Source organism: Poeciliopsis prolifica, unplaced genomic scaffold, assembly GCF_027474105.1.
Source record: "Poeciliopsis prolifica strain line A6 unplaced genomic scaffold, Auburn_PproV2 SCAFFOLD003, whole genome shotgun sequence".
Classification (NCBI taxonomy): domain Eukaryota; kingdom Metazoa; phylum Chordata; class Actinopteri; order Cyprinodontiformes; family Poeciliidae; genus Poeciliopsis; species Poeciliopsis prolifica.
Genome location: NW_026562378.1, coordinates 10,730,776 through 10,754,833, shown reverse-complemented (window position 1 = coordinate 10,754,833; position 24,058 = coordinate 10,730,776). Strand labels below are relative to the sequence as shown.

Below are 24,058 nucleotides of genomic sequence, written 5' to 3'. Positions count from 1 at the left end.
TTAGTTTTGGGGACCAGTGAGCAGAGACTGAAAATAGATTCTTGCCACTTTTCAGATTTTACGTTTTAAAATGTCCTGAAGTTTAGTGGCGGCTCGAGGGGTACTGATTGGGGGTGTTACAACATTCCCTGGATCAGACACCAAAAATACCCCCCCAAAAAAATAACAATTTCAAAAATGGGAAATGATACTTGACCAAGACCTAATTTAACATTCCATAAACCAGTTGATGGCAGAGCAGGATTAATTGGTCATTATGCAGATAGAAGGGTCAATTCTGCAACAAAATGTTTGATGCTCCACTTCAGATACAATTATCAAAAAACAGATTATGCTAATATCACATGACTAGGTAATCAGCAAGGAGAACTAGGAGGCAGAGCTTCACCAAGTTAAGGAGATCTTATATGTCATGCAGCATTACAAAGACAAATTTCTAGAGTCATATAAGTTGATACCTGTGTCTATGACATTTCCTGTTCATCAGTGCACTGTGAGCACACTTTATGTTGTTTGTTTAATTAAAAAAAATACCACGATTCCAGAGCCAACAGTTCAACCGCTGACCTGGAAAAAACTCTTGATGATCTTGATCAAGTCATGGACCTTCTCTTTCTACTACAGCAGTTACATGTTCCTGTGGCGATGACATCTAAGAGGAAAGAAATGCCCCGTCTTTTGGCTGTCACTGCTAAATAAACTATTTTGTGTGTTTGATGGTCTTCTGAACTCGCAACAAACACATGAATAGGATGCCACAGACATCAACACAAAATGTGCGTTTTCAAGCAGCCCGGGTCTGTCTCGGTCCGGTCCGCAAGGTGGCGGTAGTGCATCTTAAGACTGTTTGCCAAACCGTTTCCCCTAATAGAAAACCAGGAAGAAAACATGAATGTAGCCGAGCGGCTAATGCTAACTAGTTGGACGTTAAATGTTTCAATGTAGTTCTGGAAAAGAGGATTAATTAAGAACAAATTGAACCTGGGATTTATAAGGGACTGACACCGAGCTACATATAAAAGGTGAGTGATAAGATAGCAGAGCTAGCCTTCATTAGCTTGGAAAGAAGCGCTAGTTACCGCAGGATGACTGTGTTAGCTTAGCTAACATGATCCGTTAAAAAGAAACACTCTGGTGTTTTGTTGTGTAGCCAAATAGACTGTTGTTAAATGTTGTCCTCGGTTAACATTCTGCTTTTTTATGTTATTGTGTAACTTTATGCCGCATTTAAAAAAATAATAATTAATAAAAAACAGAAAAAGGCCTCAAACTAGCATCGCATGTAAACAAAGGAAGTACAAAGCTACAAACAACTCATCAATTAACTAAGGTCATTAACTATAAGTCCACATAAGACACCTTCAACCTATATGTAATTTATACTCTTTCGTTAGTTTTCAATCCTTAGTTTGAACATTTATCTGCAAAATAGGAATTTGCAGTGTAAAACGGTGTAAACAGTGGTACTCCTTGGTATGGAATTTAAAATTATATAAAGTATATTTTTATCCTACCAGTATATGGAAAATTACTGCAATGAGTAGTGCAAATTGAACGAGCAAGATGGGCATTTTTATCCCTTTTACACTGGAAAATAATCACATTGACCAAAAGTGAATCAGAATCGAGTAATAATTTTACATCGAAAGACAATTGGACTGAGAACATCAATTACCCCGTAATAAAACGACACTACCGGGAATGTTTTGTTGTTATTTTGTTTTTTTAGCCCCTTTTCGGTCATTAAGCTACAAATGTGTGCTAAATATAGAAATTACTCAACCAGCCTTGATATGCTCAATAAAGTATTGTATTCTCTTCTTAAAAAAGTTTACAAAAATCAATATAAAAATTAACATTGTGATTTTTCTTTTCAAAAAACAATACCAATGAAACAAAACGAATTAATCAACCAAACAAGTTCAACTGGTTTTAAATACAGATTAATTTTATTTAATAGGAGTGAGGGCAAAAATGTCCTTCTGATAAAAAACCCAGAAATTGTTTATTTTACATTTAAAACAGGCGTTAAAAATTTGTCTTTAAAAATTACATTTGTAAAAATTTGTCCATTAAAATTTAAAATCTGTCTAAAAATTTTTGTTTAAAATCTACAACTCCGATTCGGAAGACGTTTACACAAAATATCAATGAGAAAAAAAAAGAATGTTGTGATATTTAAATGTCATAAACCCACATTTATTCACAATGGGACATGATAAGTTAGGAAATTGTACTACTGCAGCAAAAAATAAAATAATTGTCTATTCAATGACAGCAAAATGTTGAGACAGGGACAACAAAAAGCTGTAAAATCAAGAGATGTATAAGAATAAAATGCAGTGCAGAAAAAGAACATCTTTAAGATGTAAAAATGAGCAAAAATTTCATTCTGAATCACTTAAAAGTATAAAATAATGCTCAGCACAAAACTCTGAATATCCCCTCAGCTTCAGTACAGTGTATTTACCGAAATGCTGCATCAGATCTCCAATATGCTTCCTTCAGTGAATGAAGAGATGCAGGCTGGTGACCCAGGGGTCGGCGCATCAGTGGGGGTGTCTGGTGTTCAGAGCCGGTCGGAGGATGAAGAGTCGCTTGGTGTGAAAGATGTGAAAAGGACAGCAACACAAGCACTTGGAGTCGGTGTTCCCAAAAGGAGAAGTTCATCCAGGTACTGTTGCATTACACAGAAAGGATGCCATCGTGCTGCATTTAAAAAAATGTTTCTATTTCGCATTAATGTTTCTGCAACAAAAGGTCAATAAAAAGAAAAAAGTTTGACGATGAGCTGGTAGAGAGCAGCCTGGTGAAGTCGTCCAGTCGAGTCAAAGGGCCTCCTGTCATGGAACCTATTCGCTGTTTGGGCAGTGAACCTTCGCCCATAGAAAAGAAAAAGGTACAAAATTTTAGATTGTCAAGAGAGCATTATGAAAAATATGAAATAGTTTTAGAAACGGATGTATTTTCCTTTCTTTTTAAATCTTTTTTAAGGTGACAAAATCAGGAACTGCTCTCACACCGCCTCTCGCCGTGATGTTAAACCCTTCACCTCTGCCCAAAAGAGTGAAGAAAACCAAGCAGCCTTTACCCTCATTCCTTCATCTGCCCCCAGACGACCTTTATGCTAATAAATGCTGTGCTACAGGTGAGCACGGAAAACTTTGTTCAGAACTAATAAGCTCTCCTGTATGATTGTTTTTTTAGTTATTTTCTGTTATGATGTGACGCTGGTGAGTGAAACACTTCTTCATCACTATGTCCGTGTGTCGTCCCTTGTTTCCAGACTAGCGATCTAACTTCAGTTCATCTGGGAGTGAAGTTCAGCTGCCGCTTCACCTTGAGGGAAATTAAAGAGAGGTGGTATGCTTTGCTGTACGACCCCATCATCTCCAAGTAAGAGCTTTGTTTGATTCTGTGTTCTTATCCTTTCTGCCTCGTGGATTGTTCTAATCACGTCGCTGTTTTTGCGTTTTTCCGTCAGGTTGGCATGGCAGGCCATGCGGCAGCTTCACCCAGAGGCAATCGCAGCAATCCAAAGCAAAGCTCTGTTCAGTCAGGGGGAACAGGCGCTGCTGGCCAAGATTGGCTCAGTAAGTAACAAATTACTTGTTTGGTGACCGCTCAGTCTTTTTGGGTTGTCTGAAACTTAAGGAATGTCAAATGTGTTTGAAGTTTCATGATAAATTTCTGATTGCTGATTTTGCGAAGCTCTGACCGGCTGAGCTGGATTATAGTCGGGTCTTATTTCTCTGTAGAAGTTATTAATAACTAAAGATTGTGTTCTGCTTTCAGGACGAGATCAAAATGTGACAGCTTTAGTAAAAGTGAAACAATTTCTATCTCTGCGTCAGTGAAAAACAAAATAGCAGCAAACCCATTTGGATTATGGGATGGATGAATCTATAGATGAAACTAAAAAACATTTTTTTACTCTATATCAAATTTACCTATTTACAAGACAGGTTTGTTTTATAAATCTCAAAATGTACAAGTTTTGTACATCACAAGATATTCTATCTTCTACAAGTTAGCTTCAACATAAACAACAGTGTCCAGTTTGATGTATGAAAGTAAAGAAAACTGTTTCATAGTTTGAATCATTTATTAATTCACTGGAACTACAAACATTAACAGCAGTGTGTATTTTCTACAGAATATAGAGCCTTTACCTTTTTAAAAGGCTGCCAATATCTCTTAATCCTTTGACAGGGATCGCTTGTTAATTTAGTGAATTTCTTGCTAATTAAACATAAAATTTTTTCAGTAGAAATGTTCTCGTATATTGGAAGTTTTAAGGTAACATCCATATTATTGTAAAACTTGCAAAATCGTACCGTGTTTGTCAGATTATTGATCCTGCAGGCTGCAACCAATCAATCTTTTCCAGATTAGAACTGCCGATCATTTGTTTACCTGCAGAAACAAAGACTTCTGATTTATTCAAACGCCACTTTTTTCTAAACAGACCAGTCAGCCTAAAATGGACGTTTTCCAGGAGCTTCTGAGCAAACACCCAGGCATCTTTCACCCATCTCGCACCCCCAAGAGCCTGATGGTTCACTGGCAGCTGCTGAAGCAGTACTACCTGCTGGACGACCAGAGCGGTGAGTTCGGCCAGCCAATCATTTCCATCAAATACGTTCAAATTCTGGTGCAGTTTTCAAGAGGAGATTTGTATGAAATCTCCACTCAGTTGTTGATTCTGCAGCGAAGCTCCACTATCCAAGCTGAGCCAGATGTAGAAAAGTTGTGACATTAACCAAATAAGAAAAAATGCAAACTGTTGTCTTCGCTGATATCATTTTAATGGACAGTATGATAAATAAAATATAATAAATATAGGAGAATTATTGTCAGAACTTGTTCATTTCAGTGAAACACTCCAGCTAAATCGTCCGATTTTGGTCTTGCAGTTCAGCCCCTTCCTAAAGGTGACCAAGTCCTCAACTTCTCTGATGCAGAGCAGATGGTCGATGATGTGAAATTAAAGTGAGTGTGTTTTTAAATGCAGAAATTAAAATGACTTTTTAATAAGTAATATACGTCCTCGGGTGCTGCTTTACTTCTGCTACTAAAAGCTGCTGTTTTTGCTTTCTTGCAGGGACAGCAGAGACGAGGTGCTGGAACACGGTAAGAAATCAAGTTGCTCATTTCAGCTAACATTGTAGCAGGAGAGGTAAAATATTGGATTTTGTGAAAGGTTTTCTTGTCTGACCTTACATCAGTCCAAGCCATTTCTTCACTTTCTTGATAAGGAAGTAAATATTTGCGCCTCTCTGCTGACAGCAGCTATTGACGGATGCTTTGTGTTCCTCGCTTGTTCAATTGTACGTCTCTCGTGTTCTATTTGTTTTGACCCTTTTCAGAAATTTTAGCTTTGGTACATTTCTTCTCTTATAATTAACGTCTGTATATTTTGATGCTGCTCTGATTTGTGCTCGGATACTTGGTTGTATTCAGGATTTCTGAGTTTTATTCCAATATTTTTCCAAGTACAGAAAGAAAATATGAAAATATATTTCTCTTCATTCCAGTTTGTTTTTGCACATTACCTATTCAAACCCACCTGCTGTCGAAATGATTGTTAAATGCAAAGTTAACTCTAATATTTTATATTTTGAACTGAAGGCAAATGACTGAGATGTTTGTAGTTGAGATGATTCTCTTTTGTGAAATTGTTTGCGTTGAAATTGTTTACGTTGCCGTTTCCCTTCAGAGCTGATGATTTCAGACCGTCACCAGAAACGGGAGATCAGACAGCTGGAGCAGGAGTTGCCTCGGTGGCAGGTTCTAGTGGACAGCATCACAGGTTGGTTACTTTTGGTGAGATTTTATATTTAAAACTATCATATAATAAAGCATAGTGATGGAGTGAAGTTTGGATTCAACTGAAGTTTGGATTCCGTATTATTTGAGTGACAAGCCAGCAGTAGAACCAGAAACAAGACTCAGGAATCATCATGGGAAATAAAAAGGAAATAAAATTTAGTTTTGAATTTGATTAAAAATGCTCATCCAACTTTTTAGACTTTTGTTTGTTAAAGTTTTGAAAGCTGTGTATCATTTTTCTTTCTCTTAACCACCATACCAATAAAATACGTTTAAACTTCTTGATTGTAACGTTACAGAGTTACACGTTCAAGTTTTTTGGTGGCCTTCACAAAGAAAAAGAAAGATGTAAATTCTGAATTGCATAGATTAATTTAAACTCCTCTTGTCCTTCACCTGCAGGGATGAGCATGCCCGACTTCGACAATCAGACACTGGCAGCGTTACGAGGAAGAATGGTGCGATACCTCATGAGATCAAGAGAGGTGGGAAGACGTTTCTGACAGCTCTTGTTGTTCTAAGTTCTTATTCTGTGAGACTTAAGAACTGTGTTCGTTCAGATTACACTGGGCAGAGCGACGAAGGACAAGCAGATAGATGTAGATCTGTCACTGGAGGGGCCCGCTTGGAAAATATCCAGAAAGCAAGGTGAGTTATCTCTACTTGTTGTCATACCAGAACGATTGAAATTTCACGTTGGTTGCGAGAAACGACAGAAAGAATGGAAAAAAGTTGAAAGCTCAATGGTCATTTGTGCTGCAGGTAAAAGTACTGCACCTAAATACGAGCATCATTTGTTTAATGTGTATTTGAATGTAAACGATGTGAAAATATAGCTTTTTCTCTAGCGGTGACAGAGCTAACAGCGACTGTTTGTCTTGACAGGAATAATCAAACTGAAGAATAATGGAGACTTCTTCATAGCTAACGAGGGCAGGCGACCCATCTACATTGATGGCAGACCGGTTCTGTCAGGCAGCAAGTGGAAGCTAAACAACAACTCAGTGGTGGAGGTGTGTAGAGAGCCTTACACCGCGCCCTGCAGGTTTATTGCTGCTAGATGAGTATAAAGTCTTCCACAATCATAGAGATTTACAGAAAATCAACAGAGCCCTGCAGATTTTCCTCAAAAACTGTCAAAAACACTGAGTTTGATTGACGTCTAATTCCCTCCTGCAGGTGGCAGCATTTCCCACTTCTACGCTTCTGCCTCAGCCTTACTTGATGTGAAGTGATGGTTTTGATCAATATGGCAAATAACAAAAATTTGCATGTTCTATTATTTACAAGCGCAAATTGCACAAAATTCCTTGCAAATATTTAAAAAAACTTTTCAATTTGCATTGCAAAAAAAAAAATCACAAAAACAATCGCAAAATTCTGGATGGACTGATAAAACCTTCAGTTACATAATATACACCATGGATTAATAATATATGTATGTATATATTTCATTAATCCATGTGGTCCTGTTTCCATGGGACATGGCAATAACTTAAAACAGAGCCCCAATTTATTTCAGCCACTGTAATAAAATGTGACTTTATTTTAAGGTTGTTGTTTTATTCACATCAGGTGAGTCATAAAGATAAAGGGCTGAACTGCCAGGTCATGTTTAATTAAAGCTGAATGACAAATGTCTCTAATGAATTTGTTTCTTCAGATTGCAGGCCTTCGCTTCGTCTTCCTAATAAACCTGGAGCTCATCTCACTGATAAAAGCTGAAGCTGCCAAGATGACACAGCAGTGAAAGGCCAAGAGGAAAAGGACTCAACAATAACCGTGACCCTCAGTGAAACTCTTTAACAGACTGAATCCTGGAGCAACATGTTTGATGTGCTGTGTGGATATTTTATTTGTAATGCTGACACTCACGGTTCAGTCCTGCTCTGTCCAGTTTTTCAGAACGTTGTATTTAAATTCTCACACCAAGCTTTTTTTTTAAAAATAATAAACTTGTTTACCGAATGCCCTATTTTGTGTTTTGGTGCTTTTAAGAGTCAGATCCGCATCTGAAAGAATAATTTCTTCTTCCTGTTTGGTCAATTTACCTCATCGCAGTTTAGTGGTTAAGAATTTCACATTTCTAAATAGTTGACTACTCTTTAAGTGGTTCGTACAATATGAATAGAAATAATCAGGACTCAAAAATGATCCAAAGGTCTTGATAAGAGCTAAAATGCCGTCGTTAGTAGAAACAAATCCTAATTTTGCCCTCAGAGCCATGGAGTGCTAGATCGTTTCCATTTTTGGTGATTCTTCAGAAATCATTCACTCTTCCTGCTCCCCTCTTGTTGGGTCGTGCCCATAGCAATGCATAAGGAGAGCAGTGACTGATTTACGAAGCATCGCTGCGAGCCCATCCACAAAAGTGGTATCAAAACGTGCGGCTCGATCCCGGCATTGGAGCTATTACTTTGATGGGGAATCGGCATTACGACAGCGACGTAAAAAGCGAAAAACAAGCTAAATTTCCAACTTCCGAAACGCAGAGAATAACTGCCACCAACTGCCGCTCCGCTAGAGTGAAAAATGAAGTGGATTTTTGACTCCAAATAAATTTTGAAATCGCTGTCGCGCCCACAAATATCGCCCTATCGGTATCAAACTCGGTCATGACATCGATATGAATGCATTCTCCGGTAAAATGTTTTTGAAATTTTTCTAGGGCTTACGGTTTTCTGTCTAGGTGCTTCAGAGCGAAGTCATGCGACAGGATTTCCACACGCTCAGCCAGGTTCACTTCCATGTATTTCTGAAAAATGTCAGACCTCAGCGCACACCATTTTTATCTCATCGCTGTTACTGTGAGTGATGTACAGATATGAATCGTTAGACTATCGGAGACGAAAGATAGCCCTGTCATACGCTTCAAACGGTTTTCCGATACGTATCGGAAACGTGATACGTTCAACTCCAGTCCTGTTTTTTTTTTTTCAATCAAAATGACTGGGTGTCTCACAAAGATAGAAATCTTTCTCCACCTTTCTGTCTCACACATGACAGCTGCAGAGGATCCATTACCATAGCAACGAAGGACAGCAGGGCCGAGCAGCTAATTAGGACTACAAAAACGCATCACTGTAGTTTTTACTATGGCAGAGCTCTGAGGAAGGAGCTGGCCTTTAGAACTACTTGTGTTTTGTGCATTTTATAACTGATTTTAACCAAACATTGTTACACATGGACTTAGTATGGCGATTTTAAATTAAGCTTGATGAAAATTTCAAAATAAAAGCTTGAATATTTCTCTCAGGCCTTTTACAAAAACTAACTGCTTCAAGCATTTAGAATTAAGTCTCTCTTTGTGTGTCACAGTGACATGGCAGTTGACCTTCTCTTTAGAACTACAATGACTGCAGGTTAGGACTACAACATGGCGGAATACTCCGTGCCTCCAGAGGAAGTCAGAGCTAATTGTCTCCAGAGGAAGTCAGAGCTACAGCATGGCAGAACTGTCCGTTACTACTGTGGAGAAATGAGCTGGCTATGAGGAGTACTTGTTTTTTGGGAATTTTAGAACTGATTTCAAAACATCATAGTTACACATGGGATTAGTGTTGCCATTAACAATTAAGCGTAATGAAAATTTCAAAATAAAAGCCTTGACAATTTTTATATCAATTGCTGTTTGGGGCATTTTATAACTGATTTAACCCAATCACTGTTACTCATATGATTAGATTGGACATTTAAAACGAGGCTTACTGAAAATTTCAAAATAAAAGCCTTAAGATTCCTTTCTGGCTCATGCCTGTTTTAGTGAAAATGGCTGCCTCACACTGATAAAATTATATATATATATATATATAATCAAATCCCTTTTTGCCCTGTCACTGGAAACATTAGTGCCTCTTGTGTAATTATGAGAACCTAGCTTCAGGTCACTTATGCACTTCACCACGTGGGGGCGCCAAAGAAACTAATAGAGAAAATGGTTGAAGGTTTCACAATCATAGTTTGAATCCCAAGTTTTAACATACAGATTGGGACATTTCTCTGCATAAAATTTTTTATTTTATTTATTTTTTGTCTTTTTACTTTGAAGGTAAAATGAAACCATTCTAGCTTTAAATATAACTATTTTGTAACCTGAATCCTTTATAAACTATTATTTATAGACTGAATTGGAATAACACACACCTCAACAGTGTTAAGATCTAAAACATGTTTTCTCCTAGCACCCGATTCATGTGTCTCTCAGCTGAGAGATGGCAGGCCACCACCAAAGGGAAAACTGAAGCTTTCATTGTCCAGATTGCAAACAGACCAACATTTCACAGACCAACATTTCAGGCTTTGAAATCAGTCAGTGAGGTCGCTGCCACTTTTATTCGTAAAGAACAGTAAATCAGGGCGCCGTCTGGAGAATCCCCTGTTGCCATGTCGACAGTCTTCAGACTTGTTTTGACTGGGTTCATCAAACGTGGCACAGCTTAGCCCGGCTAAGTCAAACAATGGAAACAGACAACCCTGAGCCACAGTTTACGCAACAGCGTGGTCCGATCTGGACGCACATAGTTGTCAGATGTGTGTCATTCCAAATCACTAAACCTTCAGAAACGAGGCCCTCACAGGGCCCTGACACAGAGGGCACAGAGACAGCTGCATATATTGGTTTAGTGGTAATAAAACAAATTTATAACCTCTTTTCATAATATGTACATTAATCTGAGGTCCATTTCTTTTTATTTGTACCTCAGGTATATATTTACTATAGTGTAATAGTAAATACTTGTGTTTCAGACCGCTTTTGTCTGCTACTCTTTTTTGTCTTTTCATTCCTACGGTGTTCTCTGTAAATTGAGATTAATGTAATAAATCCAGTTAATCCTTTCTGCTACTATAATAAGAAATTACAATATTGCAGCTGATGTGCTGGAGCTGTTCCATGTGGTTAGATTAAAGTTTTTAAAGTTTTTATCTCAGAGAGCTTTCTCTGTGAATAAAAAGTTTTTTTATGTTCTATTTAGTCACAGTACAATTTCAAACCTAAATATATATTATTGTGATTTTACTGTGATTAAAGGAAAATAATATGTGGTTTTCAAATTTTTCTCTTTTTTTTTTAAATTGTCTATAAACAAAAGTTTTCAAGTCTTGCCATAGATTTTCAACTGGATTTAGGTCTTGCTTTGACTGGGCCATTCTGGCATTGGAATATGCTCAGATAACTTTATTATCAGTCAGACTGAAGGTTGCAGTTAAGCTGCTGCCTCCGAATGAACCTTAATAGAGTTCTAACTTTATGCTTAAGGTCGTTTTTCTGCTTCAGGACTGACAAACTCCCTGCCGATGACGTCTTGCAGCTTCTTTGTTCCTGGCGTTACCTGTGTGCCAGAAGGTGATCTTCCACCGCAGTCTCAAGTCTTTTACAACCTCCGACATGTTTTCTAACTGCATTTATCTCCATCAATCTTTCTGTCTCTCCTGTGATTTGGAAAATTACAAACACAACTTGGATTTCTGTCAGATATGGTTTCTTTCCTGCCAATCTGCATAAAGACCAGATTTGTGGCATGCAAGCCCAATAAAACGCATAGAAAATTGTGGTCATGCATCAAAGTTAAAAGGTACAAATGTGTAGGCTTTATTTTGTTTTTGTAATTGTTTCCTTTTCTCGCTGTCTCAGGCAAATGGACATCAATGCATGTGACATGCTTACAATGTAATAAGTTAAGAAAACGTTAGAGTTGCAGGCTGCAATTTAAAGTTCATTGAGGTTTTTCCATGTACTTTTTCTTAAAATTGTGCTTTCTCTGTAAGAAAAATGACATTTGTGGATTGGACAGCAGAATCATGAGGTTATATGTGTTGTGGTACTTGTTTAACCTGCTTTGTAGTTGATTCACACCCTAATAGATGGACTGTACTTTGGCTTTCACCACACTGGATGAATATGTCAGATGTTTTAAGTTACTGTGCGGACACAGATGATCTACTCATCTGTGTCCGCACATGGCTGCATATAGAATAAACAAAAAAAATGCGTGATATGATCTGTTCTGATCTTTTAGATTAATGTCACCTTATTTAAAAAAAAATAGCCAGAATAAGCGCTGATAAATAAGTGCCCTACTTTCTCATCACAAAGTCATACATACTTGTTCTGGGTAATAAAACGTTCAAATGTTTTGTTGCACGTAAAACAGAAGAGTTTGCTTAATTAGAACCGCTCTGGGATAAGCTGTGCCAAAAGCGTGCCACCTCCGTCACGCTCCCTGTATTTTATAGGGCACCGCGTTACAGCTGATCTGGGTTCAGTTACGCCGCTGTCCTCGCGCTGCGTCGTTACGTCGCCGCGCGCCGCCGTGGCTGTTCTGAGACCAGCCGTACCGGCGCGTAAAGGCTCCTCGTGCTTCGCTTCGCTGTTATGAAACGCTCAGTCGGAGAAGCAGGCGTTACTTCGGTGGAGCTTCGTGGAAATCATCTGTGAAGAAGCAGACGACGGGCCGACTACCGAGCAGTGAGTGTCCCGCTGTGGGTGGAGGAAGCTGGAGTCGGCCGTTAGGTTAACAGAAAGGATGAAGCGGCTAGTTTTAACGTTAGCTTCGCTAGCTACGTCAGTGAGGACGTTTACTGTCGGACTCTTCATCTCCGAACCTCAGCGGAACCGCCCGGGTCATGTTTATGATTAGCATCAGTGCGGACAGTGTTGATATTTGTGTTGATATTTATTTGGTTTTCTGGCGGTTTGTAGTTAAAATGATGCTCCACAATGAATCGGTGCACAACTGAGGCTTGTTGCTATATTCAATATTCTGCTCAAGATACACAAAGTAACAAAAAACATTAGAACGCACAAGTTTAAAGTTCTTGATTAACTGAGCACAAAAATTAAGAGCATTTGTGTTTTTAACAACAACGGGAGACATCCTCTCTGTCAATGCCGAGTAGCTTTTGGTTGAGGCAGTGTGATGCTGAGGGCTGACTAGACATTGACAAAAACAAGGCTTTTCATCACTGGAGTCTAGATATGATTTTGTGACCAGCAGAAATCCCAATTATATCCGAACACCTCCCACAGAGGAGGATTTATCTCAGACCTCCAGAATTAGGGGGTACAAATGATTGCATTCCTGTCTTGCAGTTCTGACCTCAGCCCCACTGCTGCTAACTTTAATCATTTTTAAAAATCACACCAAGAGTCGGTAGTGGAACAAGCTGTCTGGCAAGATCAGGCAAGTATCTCCTCCACTCGGCCCATTAAATGTCTTGTTGGAAGTTGCAAAGGAACACATTTTTTGCAGACATTAACGTGATTGTGGCTTAAATTTGGCGGGATAATTGATCACTCTTCTCTGCAGAATTGGAAGAATTCACTGAATTCCAAGCAAGGTTGAGGATAAGGTTGCTTCATGTAACCTCTACCATAGTAAATAGTGTTCTTTGCTTTTCTTTGAAAGTCTCATTTTTCTTGGCTTGTTGATTAAATGCATCAATATTTGACTTGTCTTGAAAGCCTTTGGTTTTTCCACGAGAGCCTAAAAGTGTTGATCATCTTTGTTGTGAAGGAGCTGCTATTTCTTTGTCAGGATCAGTCTATCTGTGGTGTCAGTTATTTAGAAATGGGGCTGGACGATATAAGCATGTTATAGCAGTCTATATCGGTAATTATGGGTTAGTTTTTTTGTTTCAAATATCCAACTTGCTTCTAAACCTTTGGCATGGCGTTTCCTGTTTTATCCAACATTTTCCCTCGAGCTGTTGTACTCAGTTTCATCTTTCACTCACCGGCATTCATTTTACGTTTCAAGATTTATGAGGCAAAGTAGCAAAACCTGAAACTGCTGCTGTTTAAGTTACTCAACAGGTTGTTGCTAAGGAGTGAGTGATAGACTTTTCAAACAATCTGCACCACTTATTCAGAGATCACCTGAGAGTCTGCACATAAGAAACTGAAGGATTTTTCTAACCTATTGTTGAGTAAATTTAATGTCCTGAATCATTACAGTTCTGAATGTTCTCTGGCCTTTAAAAGGTATGAAGATGAACTGGATCTGTCAGTCTTCAGCCTTCACCTTGTAGCCTTTCTGAGGTTCACAATATGGGTAATAACATTATCATGCTTGCTGTGGAAAAAATATAAAGGTATAAAGTTGCAGACGGATGTGTTATCTCAGTAAAAACTGCTTCAAGATAACCCTGTGTAATCTTAATGGGCCTTGCAGACAGAGATAAGACATGTGTGATTCACCGATAAAGCAGAGCATCTCTTTTAGCTGCTTTATGAGCCTAAAGAGAGAGTGCTGGTTTTCACAAAGTTTGTGCTTCTATTTCCAGAGAAAAGCAGAAACACAGATTCATTCCTCCTGTCAGCCACAGATTTTTTTTAAAAATTTTTGGGAAAACAGCACTGTTCACTTTTTTATGTACTTTATTGAAGTACTAATTCAATTAGAGTTACTAGTTTGTGTGTGTAGTCTCGTTTTGTTTACTGTAAATGACGTGCCTGAGGCATAACGCTTCCTCTCTTTGCGGCTCACTCCCCTATAGCTGGTTGGCTCGTCCAGCTGGTTAAGGTAACGGCTGATTGGTCAGTTCAGTAGGAGGTAAAGGTTTAAAGGTTCAGTTTGATTGTTAATAAAAGCACATTTTGTCTGAAAAGGTGAATAAAGTGTTCCTGAGCAAAGCCTTGGTCAGAATTTAAATGCTGATTTGAAAACCGAACATTCAAAACCGAACATTGTGTACACAAGTGTGAAGGTTTAAAGTCAACGACTATGCTTTCAATTTTTTTTACTGCTGCTTGGTTGACTGCAGCATTACGAGAAAACTCATTCATCTTTAAGCTTCTCTGTGTTGTGGACAGTTCTTCCTAGTGAAGGTCATTTTGTGTAAAACTTTTAAATCAGATTGTTTTGAGCTGAGCAGAGATTATATATAATTCTCTAAAACAAAGGCTATTATGTGAGTGTGTATCTCTTTTTTTTATCTCTGAACTTAATTAATTGCATTGATGTTTTCCCAGGACATCAATGCAATGCTGCTTCTTAGGCGCTGCCAGAGCCTGACGCGACTTGCCGCTGTCGGCACTCAAGGGTATGTAGCAGCAACCCCACGGTCGGCTGTTTTCATTACATTTTATCTCAGCTTTGTAAAATGTGGCTTTAGACATCAAATCAAATATAAGTAATAGGAGAGGCTAGTTCAATCCGTATGGTATTTTTGTTATTTTTTTATTAGGCATCAGGCGGCTCCTTGTTTTGCATCTCGTGCAGTTCGTCTCTGCAGCAGCAGCAGGGAGGATCAGAGATCATACCAGCGTGCCAACTGGAGTGCCAACTGGAAACGTATTGCTGCTGGGGTGCTGGCTGGTACTGGGGCTGTACTGACCTATGGTCTACTCCACCAAGAGGTCAGAAATGCTTTGTAGCTTAAAAAAAACAATTTGTTTTGTGGTTGGTACAAGTTTTTGCATTCACAGGTTTTTTTTTCTAAGCTTTTCTGCCATTAGATGTCATTAATTATTTAATTATGAGTTTTAAATCTCGTTTAAAAGTTTTGCCCTGACTGAAGTCATGGATGCTGGCATGTCTTTGTAGTTCATATATTTTTGTTTTACATTTATTTTTACACCTTCTGTGTTTTTTCTGGCAAGATTTGCAGCAAGGAAAAAAAAACAACCTTCTTTTCAGTCAGTAATAACTTCTTCACCAAAGACTGTTTTTTTAGCAGGATTAAACTCCTGGCTCTTATTTCTGGAGGATTCAGACGTGCCTCCGCTGACCAGGTTTGATCAGGCTGATCACCAGCAGATTTATTGGTGGGACTCTCTCCAGTCCACTTGTCTGTTTTTTGGTTACATCATTTTAACCATATTTTTATCTGCTGCAAAGCTGGACAGTAAACACTCTCACAGGGTTTGTGTGCAATCTGTTAAAGCCTAGGAAGTTGTGCTATGTTGCTGAAATATATAGGTTTTTCGTTGTTTGCATTTTCAGATTTCTTTGTTATACTGTTTCAGTCCTTGGGTCCTACCTTCTTTCATTTTTTTTTTTTGCTTTGTTGAATCTTCACTCATCATATCCACCTTTCCTCTTATTATTCTTCCTTCTTTTCCCTCTTCTTTCCTTCTTTCTTTCTATACCTTATTCTACGTGACCTTACAATTTTCATACTTTGCTTTTTTGTGTAGTGTCTTTGTTTTCTTCCTTTTCTTTCTCTTCCTGGTATATACATTGATTTTTTATTATTTTTTTTATCCTTATGTTCTCTCTGCTGTCTTTTCTTGTCTCCGTCCTTTGTTCTTTGTGTCCTTCTTTGTTCTCTCTCTTTCCTCATGTCTTGCCTTCTTTCTTTCAATCTTTCTTCCTGTCCTTTCTCCATCCTGGTCTGTGTTTTCCATATTTAAATCCTGCTCATTGTTAAAATACTTGTTACAGATTTATGCTGGAATGTTGTATTTTAAGATGTCTAGAAATGGGAAAAGTTGTGCAAACTAATGATTCAAATAAGTGGCCGAAATTTTCTCCATAGCCAACTGAACAGCATTTCTGTTTACAGATTTTTTTTTGTTGCAGCTTCACTAATCCTGGTAAATCATTCGTTTAATGTTCTTGTTCACCTTGTGTTCCTTCGGGGATTATGACAGTTTCAGAAAAGCATAAGACACATTAACCACTCTCGAGTTTGAAGCTGCTTAGAGATCAAAGTGATCCTGTGGGCCATAGTTATGATTGACTCAGCATTAGTATTATGTTTCACTTCGCAGTAAATCAATAACAGCCTATAAGAACAGACCAGGGATCAATATCAACAGATAATACATCTAATATCATTTCACTGACCGTCACTCCAACCACTCTCCTGGCTAGCTGCTAAGCAAAGTGTGTGGCTTCAACTAACTCACTCACTCTTTGGTTACCTAGCAACAACCTGTTGAGTAACTTGTGGTTGCCTAGCAACAAGCTGAGTAAGTGGCACAGCAGCAGTTTAAGGTTTTGCCACTTGCTTGCTTACAAATGAAACGACGGAGTGGACTGAAAGGAGACGAGAAGTACAACAGGGGAAACTGTGGATAAGTTGGACACCATTTCAGATATTTAAAACGAAATCTAATATCCTTATAATATTGTGATACATTTTTCAGCCATATGTTTTACTACGAACTACTTGTGCAAAGGGTGTTGGCTAGTAAAGTTAAAAATAAATTTAGTTTGCAAGTAAATTTAAACAGGAAATGTGATTCAGTATAGATCTACGTGTTGGATGATACCAGTGTGCATCACTACGTACTGAAATTAGCCGCTGGTCTAGTCCAAGCTGACGTTTCTGAGCGTTTGTATCATTTTAAATAAAGGGATGTCGGCTCTGTCCCTGTTCAGGTTGAGCAAGCAGACGCTGGCTTGCCCACCACAGAGAAGAGCTCCTCTCTTCCCGTCTTCAGCCTGGACGAAGTCTCAAAGCACCGCTCTCTGGAAGACGGCGTGTGGGTCACGTACAAAGGAGGCGTCTATGACGTCACCGAGTTTGTGCCGATACACCCTGGTGGGAATAAAATCTTGCTAGCAGCAGGTGGTGCCCTTGAACCTTTCTGGGCCCTGTATGCTGTTCATGACCAGGAATATGTGTTGGAGATCCTCTCACAATATAAGGTTAGACACATCTGTGTTGGTTTTCTTTTCAACATTTAAAATGCCGGAGATTATCTGAAACTTGATTTTACTTGAAAACCATGCAGGTGCAGTGATCATTCAACAAAATTGTCAATTTTAAAAGGGATCATTTTGTCAGTCTTTACAGAAAAAAAATATAAGTACAGGTTTAAATAAATACAGTTTTGACCAGATATTTACAGAATCTGTCTGAAAAGTCACAACCTTCTTTCTGACATTAAATCAGACCAAGCTGATTTAATGTCAGATGGGTCAAATTAGGTCAGTTAATAAGATCAAAACTAGTTTGCTGAAAGTTTGTGAATGAAACAGAATTCACAATAAATCCTGCTCCTCGTCATCTTTAAAAAGTTAATTGAGCCATCAAAATGACAAATTGTTAAATTCCTTAAGTAACATGCCATAATTAATGACACTCGGAGCCATGGAGTGTGTATGAAAACATGTGACCAGTCCTGTAAGATAGACACAACAATGACTAATTTGACATTTATAAGAAATAACTTTATAACCATTGTCTATTTAGTGAAGAAAATGTATTTGAATGAAAAATGAAAGCACAGAAAACTGCAAACTCCATTAAAGAGGAAATATTTCTAAGTAATGTTACAAAAAAGTTGCACACATCAAAAATAAAGTTGATCTCGCATAATGCCCCTGTTTTTAAAACATTAAAAATTGATGTCAAAATCTGTTGTTTGGAGTTGAAGTTGGAGCATCAGTTTGTGCCAGTTAGAGGGAAAGTTCACCTGAAATGCCTGCTGGTTCCTGGAGTTGTTAAAACCGTCACTATGTCATGACAGAGTGATAATCTGTGAAACAAATCTAGCTCCTCTGCCTTCTCCCTGCTCCTCCTTATGTAGAAATAACCAGTCAGAGCGAGGAGGAGGGTCTTAGGGCTGTCAATCACCCTCCATGCTGTGCTACTCATGCTTCCTTCCCTTTGCAGCAGCTAGCATAGCATGCTATGAATATTCAGGCTAGTTAGCTTGGCCACTGATGACGTGGGATAAATGTTTGTGTTTTTTTGCATCGGTAAATTGTTTCTCTGTGAGGTTGATTACAACACTAAGACCCTCCTCCTGGCTCTGATTGGTTGTTTTTGGTCGGGAGCTGTGCATTTCTTCAGATGGCAGTAGCGGCTCAGGGAGGAGCTGGAGGAGAATAATCTCACAGATTATCTGTCTCATAACAAACCTTCACAAACTGGAGACAGTTTGAACAAATATGGAAAATTATATTTTATTAAAGTTACTGCAGCTTTAATGTAACCTTTCTGTTAATACAAAGGTTGGTGAGCTGAGTGTAGAGGACGTGAAGAAGCAGGACGATGCCAAAACGTCGGACCCCTACTCTTCGGACCCCCGGCGCCACCCGGTGCTCCGGGTCAACAGCAAGAAGCCGTTCAACGCCGAGCCTCCTCCTGAGATCCTGACGGAGAACTACATCACTCCCCAGGTGTTGTTCTTCAAGCGGAACCACCTGCCTGTTCCTCAGGTGGACCCGGCTTCATATCGCCTCCGGGTGGAGGGCCTGCCCAGAGGAGCGCTGACTCTGTCGTTGAAGGACTTGAAGACCCGGTTCCCCAAACACACCATCACGGCTACGCTGCAGTGCGCCGGGAACCGCCGCAGTGACATGAACAAGGTAAAGGAGGTGAAAGGACTGAACTGGGGCATTTCTGCTATTGGGAATGCCAAATGGAGCGGAGCGCGGCTCAGAGACGTTCTACAGGCTGCCGGGTTTGGCCCAGAAGTGGCTAAATGGGCCCGCCACGTTCACTTTGAAGGACTGGATAAAGATGTGGCAGGGTCAGCATATGGAGCCTCGATCCCCATCAACAAGGCCATGAACGAGGACGGCGACGTCCTGCTGGCGTACGAAATGAACGGCGAGAATATCCCCATTGACCACGGCTTCCCGGTGCGGGTCGTGGTTCCGGGCGTGGTGGGAGCGCGCAACGTGAAGTGGCTGGGGCGGATCGTGGTCAGCGCAGAGGAGAGCGGCAGCCACTGGCAGCAGCACGACTACAAAAGCTTCTCCCCGGGGACAGACTGGAGCAAGGTCGACCACAAGTCCGCTCCGGCCATCCAGGAGCTGCCCGTTCAGTCCGCCATCACCGTCCCGGCAGACGGAGCCGAGATCGACCGCAGCGACAAAACACTGACCGTCAAGGGCTACGCATGGAGTGGCGGCGGCAGAGAGGTAGTGCGGGTCGACGTCTCTCTGGATGGAGGGAAGACGTGGCAGGTGGCTCAGCTCAGGAGTGGGGACAAAGGTCAGCCGGACGAGCCTTCGCCTCCTCCGGGTCGGGCCTGGGCCTGGAAGCTGTGGGAGCTGACCGCTCCTCTTCCTCCTGACGCTGACGAGCTGGAGATTATCTGCAAGGCGGTGGATAACAGCTACAACGGGCAGCCGGACACAATCCCCCCCATCTGGAACCTGAGAGGCCTGCTGAACAACGCCTGGCACAGGGTGAAGGTCAAGGTCACCGAGGGTTAGAGGGAGGCCCGGCCCAAAACTCATCATCAAGGACAGGGCTTTGTTTTGTGTCGGACTGCACTGTTAACAGAATCTGTCTGAAGTTTACAAAGTATTTATGTGATCTTGTTGATTGGGAGATTTGAAAAATGAAAGTTTTATATGAATAAAGTCAAACATAGAAACCGTATCTACCGTGCCGCACAGGAAGTTCAGGGTGACGTACGGATTAGAGGTCAGGCTTTTTCTTATCAATACTGATATCTGGGTTTTTATGCATTTTTAGACTTTCTTTGTTAAAGGCCCAAACCAAGAAAATTGCTGCTGGTTCTTTGATAGTACAAGTTAGGCTTTTTATAAATGTATATTTTTAAAAACGATTTCATATGAAAAATCATGCTGTTTGTTGACGAGGGTGAATCAGAGACTACTGAAAATCTTTAGTTTTTAACAACTGATGTTACTGACTCTATTGTGATCAACTTTAGCAACATCTCTTAATTTAGTTAAAAAAGGACATTTTTTAAAAAAAATACAGCACGTAATTTACAACATAAAGTAACTGAGCAAGAAAAAAGCAATTTGTTTGGGATTCTCTCTGATGTTGGAAAACTGGAATTTCTTAATGCCTCTTTGTAACATAATGGCTGAGTTCTTAATAACTTGTCAGAGCCGTTGTTCATGGGGCCAAAGAGCTGCTGGTTGGACCATAAATATAGTCATAATAGAAAATGCTGAGAGATCTTGGATTTGACTCACTTAATGACTAAACAAAAAGAAACAAATCAGTCGTTCAATACAAAATTGGCTTAATTTGTTTCTTAGATCAGAGCTTAATGTTTTCTGTAAGTGATTTTTCTCAGCATTTGTGATTGAACCTCTATTTCTGATCATGTGGTGGGTTATATATTTAAATCTCTTCAAATAGGAACGTTCTAAGGACATATTTTATTTAGCGTTATTGTTGACACTACTGCTTATTAAATGTAATATCTACAAAAGTAGCGATGGGAAAGTCTCCAGCTCAAATTTTTATTTGCTGAATTTACATGTAGTGTTGGTGTTAGAATCCCGTATCGTTACTTTGAGCACTTGCGTTCATCAGCATGCCTCTCTCAGTAACTCTCATCAGACAGTGCACACTTTGTGAGGCATCCAGTGGTTGTGCAAGTCTCACTTTTTTTCCACATAATCGGCCTGTTTTCAACGTGTTTCAAGGTTTCATTGCACTAAAGCAATGTGCGGGGATCAGAGGAATGTGATCCGCGCACAAAGACTGTTTTTTTATTGTAAAAAAGCGATTTTAAAATTACTTTTGTTTGAGAAAACAAATGAAGAGACAAACATTTATTTGGGTTTCCTACTAGCTTATAAACTGGCACTGAAGAAAGTCTCTGCCCAAGATTTTTCAAAGTAGGGGATTAAAAAGTATTTCATCTCAAGCTATGTTTCAGTATAAAAGGACACAAGAGACCAGTCAAAAAACTTGTTCTTGGTTGTAATGGGAATATTTCAGGTCATTCATTGTCAACACACCTTTAGCCAACACTGTGTTGATGTCATAACTAAAAGTGTGAACTCATGTAAGGTACAACACCCTGATATGGTTGTCATGTGTATTTATGACACAGCACCAGAGGAAACCAGCATGGATTTAAAGAAAGTTGTTTTTTGACTTGGCAGTGAAGAATATTTTTGAACAGGCCCTGAAGTGTTGAGCCAAATGTACAGTTTTCAGAAAGAAGGGAGCACATTTTCATGAAACTGCAAGTGTTTTTGTTCTGTTGAGTCACATTTATAAATGGTTTCCTGCTGATGTGTCATATCCAGCAGGGCTTTTAAAATGCGTACTGTGCATTTTGAATTTGAGGATAGCGGAGATGATGTTTTCTTCCAACCTGACTGACTTCCTTCTGCTGATTTTGTTGCTGCTCAGTGTGAAAACTGTCATGGTGCCAAACTAAACAGCACCTCCTGGATTCGCACTCTCATTTTATATACCTGGTACATTTTATTTTTCATAATTTCTCTCAGTAAGATAAGCTTAATGTTTTCTACTAACAACACTTTAGAATGGAAGGATATTTTGCTGTGCAGTCATCTTTTTATGCACTTATTTATATTAAGTGTCTTTTTTTCATTTGTTTTGTTGCGTTTGTGAATTAATAATTTCAAAAATAAAAAACGTGCTCACTTCACACATGTTTACAATAAAATGTGGTCAGGATTTTGTTTATTCCTTTCCATATGACCATTTGTAGTTTAAAAAAAAATGTTTCTGAATATGTGGGATAAACTGGATTTGAAACCTAAACAGCCTCTCGATGTTTGATGTTGGGAAGGAGGCAAGAAGCAAAGTTTCTTAAAACTCGTTTACATGACCAGTCACTGATGAGCAAAGCCGTTGTGTTATCTCTGTGATGACTGAGTTTTTGTTTCGGCTTGGACATGATTCAGTCCAGATGTTCTCTCATGAGCCTGGGACTGGGAGAGACTCGGGGAAAAACATAATAAATCAGGAAACATTCAGGAAGTTCTGTGATGCATGTTTGTGTGACTGGTGCAGAAGAAATGTTTGGATGAGCAGAAATGTTCTGCAGATAACCAAAAGAGAGATTATGGTGATTTATGCTTGACCGTTCTCTGCTCTTTAAAACTTTGAGATAAATTGGAAAACTGGAAATCAAATAGAAAATTCTGCCTTTTTTTTTTGTGTCACTGTTCCAGAAAAAATGTCTTTTTGTACATTTTCCTTTAATTACCAGTTTGCTGCCATAAAACTGACAAATACAGGAAACACAAAGCTGACTGTTCTCAATAAAGCAAGTGTGTCACTTTATTAGTGAATTAAAACTTGTAAATGTTTTTCAGTGACTGAAGTTGTAAGAAACAATTGTGGGAGTAAATTATTTGTTGGAATTGGGGGAGAAGGTTTTCTCGTTTTACCAGAACGTCGGAGTCCTTTAAAGGAGCAGTGTTATGTGTTTTCCAGGCTCATAGTGCCATTTTATAGCACAATCAAGTAACCATCTCACCTTCAGTTATGAAAGTCCTGTTTATGTCAAATACCACTTAAAATAAATTTCACTATACAGTCAAATGTCACCGGAAATGCTGGTTGATAAAATATTGCTACAATTGCAATATTGTGCATTATTTTACAATTGTTAATGAATATTTATCAGTAGTTAGGTGTTTGATCATTTCCTGAAGCAACAGGAAGTGTGCATAGATCCAGGCGAACGTGCAAAATTGAAAATATATTTTTCTAATTTATAAAAAATAGTCACAAACTTTGGATGCAAAGCAGATGAGTTCAAAAACATGTAATTTACTTCCCTGAGTGACTATGAAGACAAGAAAAAGAATATTTATAACTTCTGAAAGTTAAAAAAAAAACAAACTTTTTGCATACATATTCTAAAAATATATATATTTGTAATATATATAAATTGAGGCCAGAAATGTGTCCTAGATTCTTTGAAAACGTAAAACCAAAAAAGTTATCTATTTTTGGAAAATTTAATTTGTGAATCGTGACAAAACTTTAGCTGCAGCACATTTAGATTTCTGACTAGTAGATGAAATGAAAAAATATGAATGAAATGTTTTTCATTTTAAATCTGTGCTCCGATGTATCTTGAGACAATAAAGTGTAGATGAGATGTTCTGCAAATAATCCAGTTCGAGTAAAAATATATTGAATATACCTGTATGCATGTGTGTGTGTGTTTGCAGGGGATTGTGTTGCTGTCCTACTCACCGAGATGTAGAGAAATAGAAAAGCATTAAGCTTTCATATTTTATGAAACATAAAATCATGTTTCTGCTTTTTTGTTAACTCCTCTAATCTGTTGTAACACAGTCAGACACAGGAAACATAAAACTGACTGTTCTCCAAGTCACACAGATGTGTCATTAGAGCGGTCAGCTCAAACCTGCAAATGCTTTTCAGTGACGTTTAGTTTTTGTACACTGTGGTATAAAATGAGCTGTAAACTGCAGCTCATTTTAGATTTTACTGTGGTGCGTCCAAATACAAAAGGTGTTTTAAAGGAGGAAAGGTTGGGAGCTTTGATTTGACGTCACAAGATGCACAAGAATCAGGCCGGTCAGATGACTTTAGT

At 39.0% G+C, this 24,058-nt stretch overlaps 2 protein-coding genes across 3 annotated transcripts; both read left to right on the top strand.

Annotated features, from left to right (window-relative positions):
• Window positions 1-852: 852 nt before the first annotated feature.
• mcrs1 (microspherule protein 1) lies at window positions 853-7,800 on the top strand. The gene is given in 15 exon segments (XM_055027243.1): window positions 853-1,022; window positions 2,509-2,674; window positions 2,761-2,899; window positions 2,995-3,123; window positions 3,125-3,148; window positions 3,287-3,396; window positions 3,485-3,593; window positions 4,469-4,607; window positions 4,917-4,992; window positions 5,105-5,133; window positions 5,720-5,812; window positions 6,235-6,317; window positions 6,393-6,480; window positions 6,718-6,845; window positions 7,496-7,800. Coding segments are annotated over 14 exon segments (1,389 nt in total). The 5' UTR covers window positions 853-1,022; window positions 2,509-2,519; the 3' UTR covers window positions 7,583-7,800.
• Window positions 7,801-12,135: 4,335 nt separating this feature from the next.
• suox (sulfite oxidase) lies at window positions 12,136-23,646 on the top strand. 2 transcript variants are annotated; one of them, XM_055026259.1, is made up of 5 exons: window positions 12,136-12,298; window positions 14,804-14,874; window positions 15,019-15,190; window positions 17,160-17,429; window positions 18,741-23,646. In XM_055026259.1, the coding sequence occupies exons 2-5, from the start codon at window positions 14,816-14,818 to the stop codon at window positions 19,950-19,952; spliced, it is 1,713 nt and encodes a 570-aa protein (XP_054882234.1). In that variant the 5' UTR covers window positions 12,136-12,298; window positions 14,804-14,815; the 3' UTR covers window positions 19,953-23,646. The 2 variants fall into 2 exon arrangements, with proteins under 2 accessions (XP_054882234.1, XP_054882228.1); XM_055026253.1 differs by lacking the exon at window positions 12,136-12,298 and having other exon boundaries at window positions 14,792-14,874.
• The last annotated feature ends 412 nt before the right edge of the window (window positions 23,647-24,058 follow it).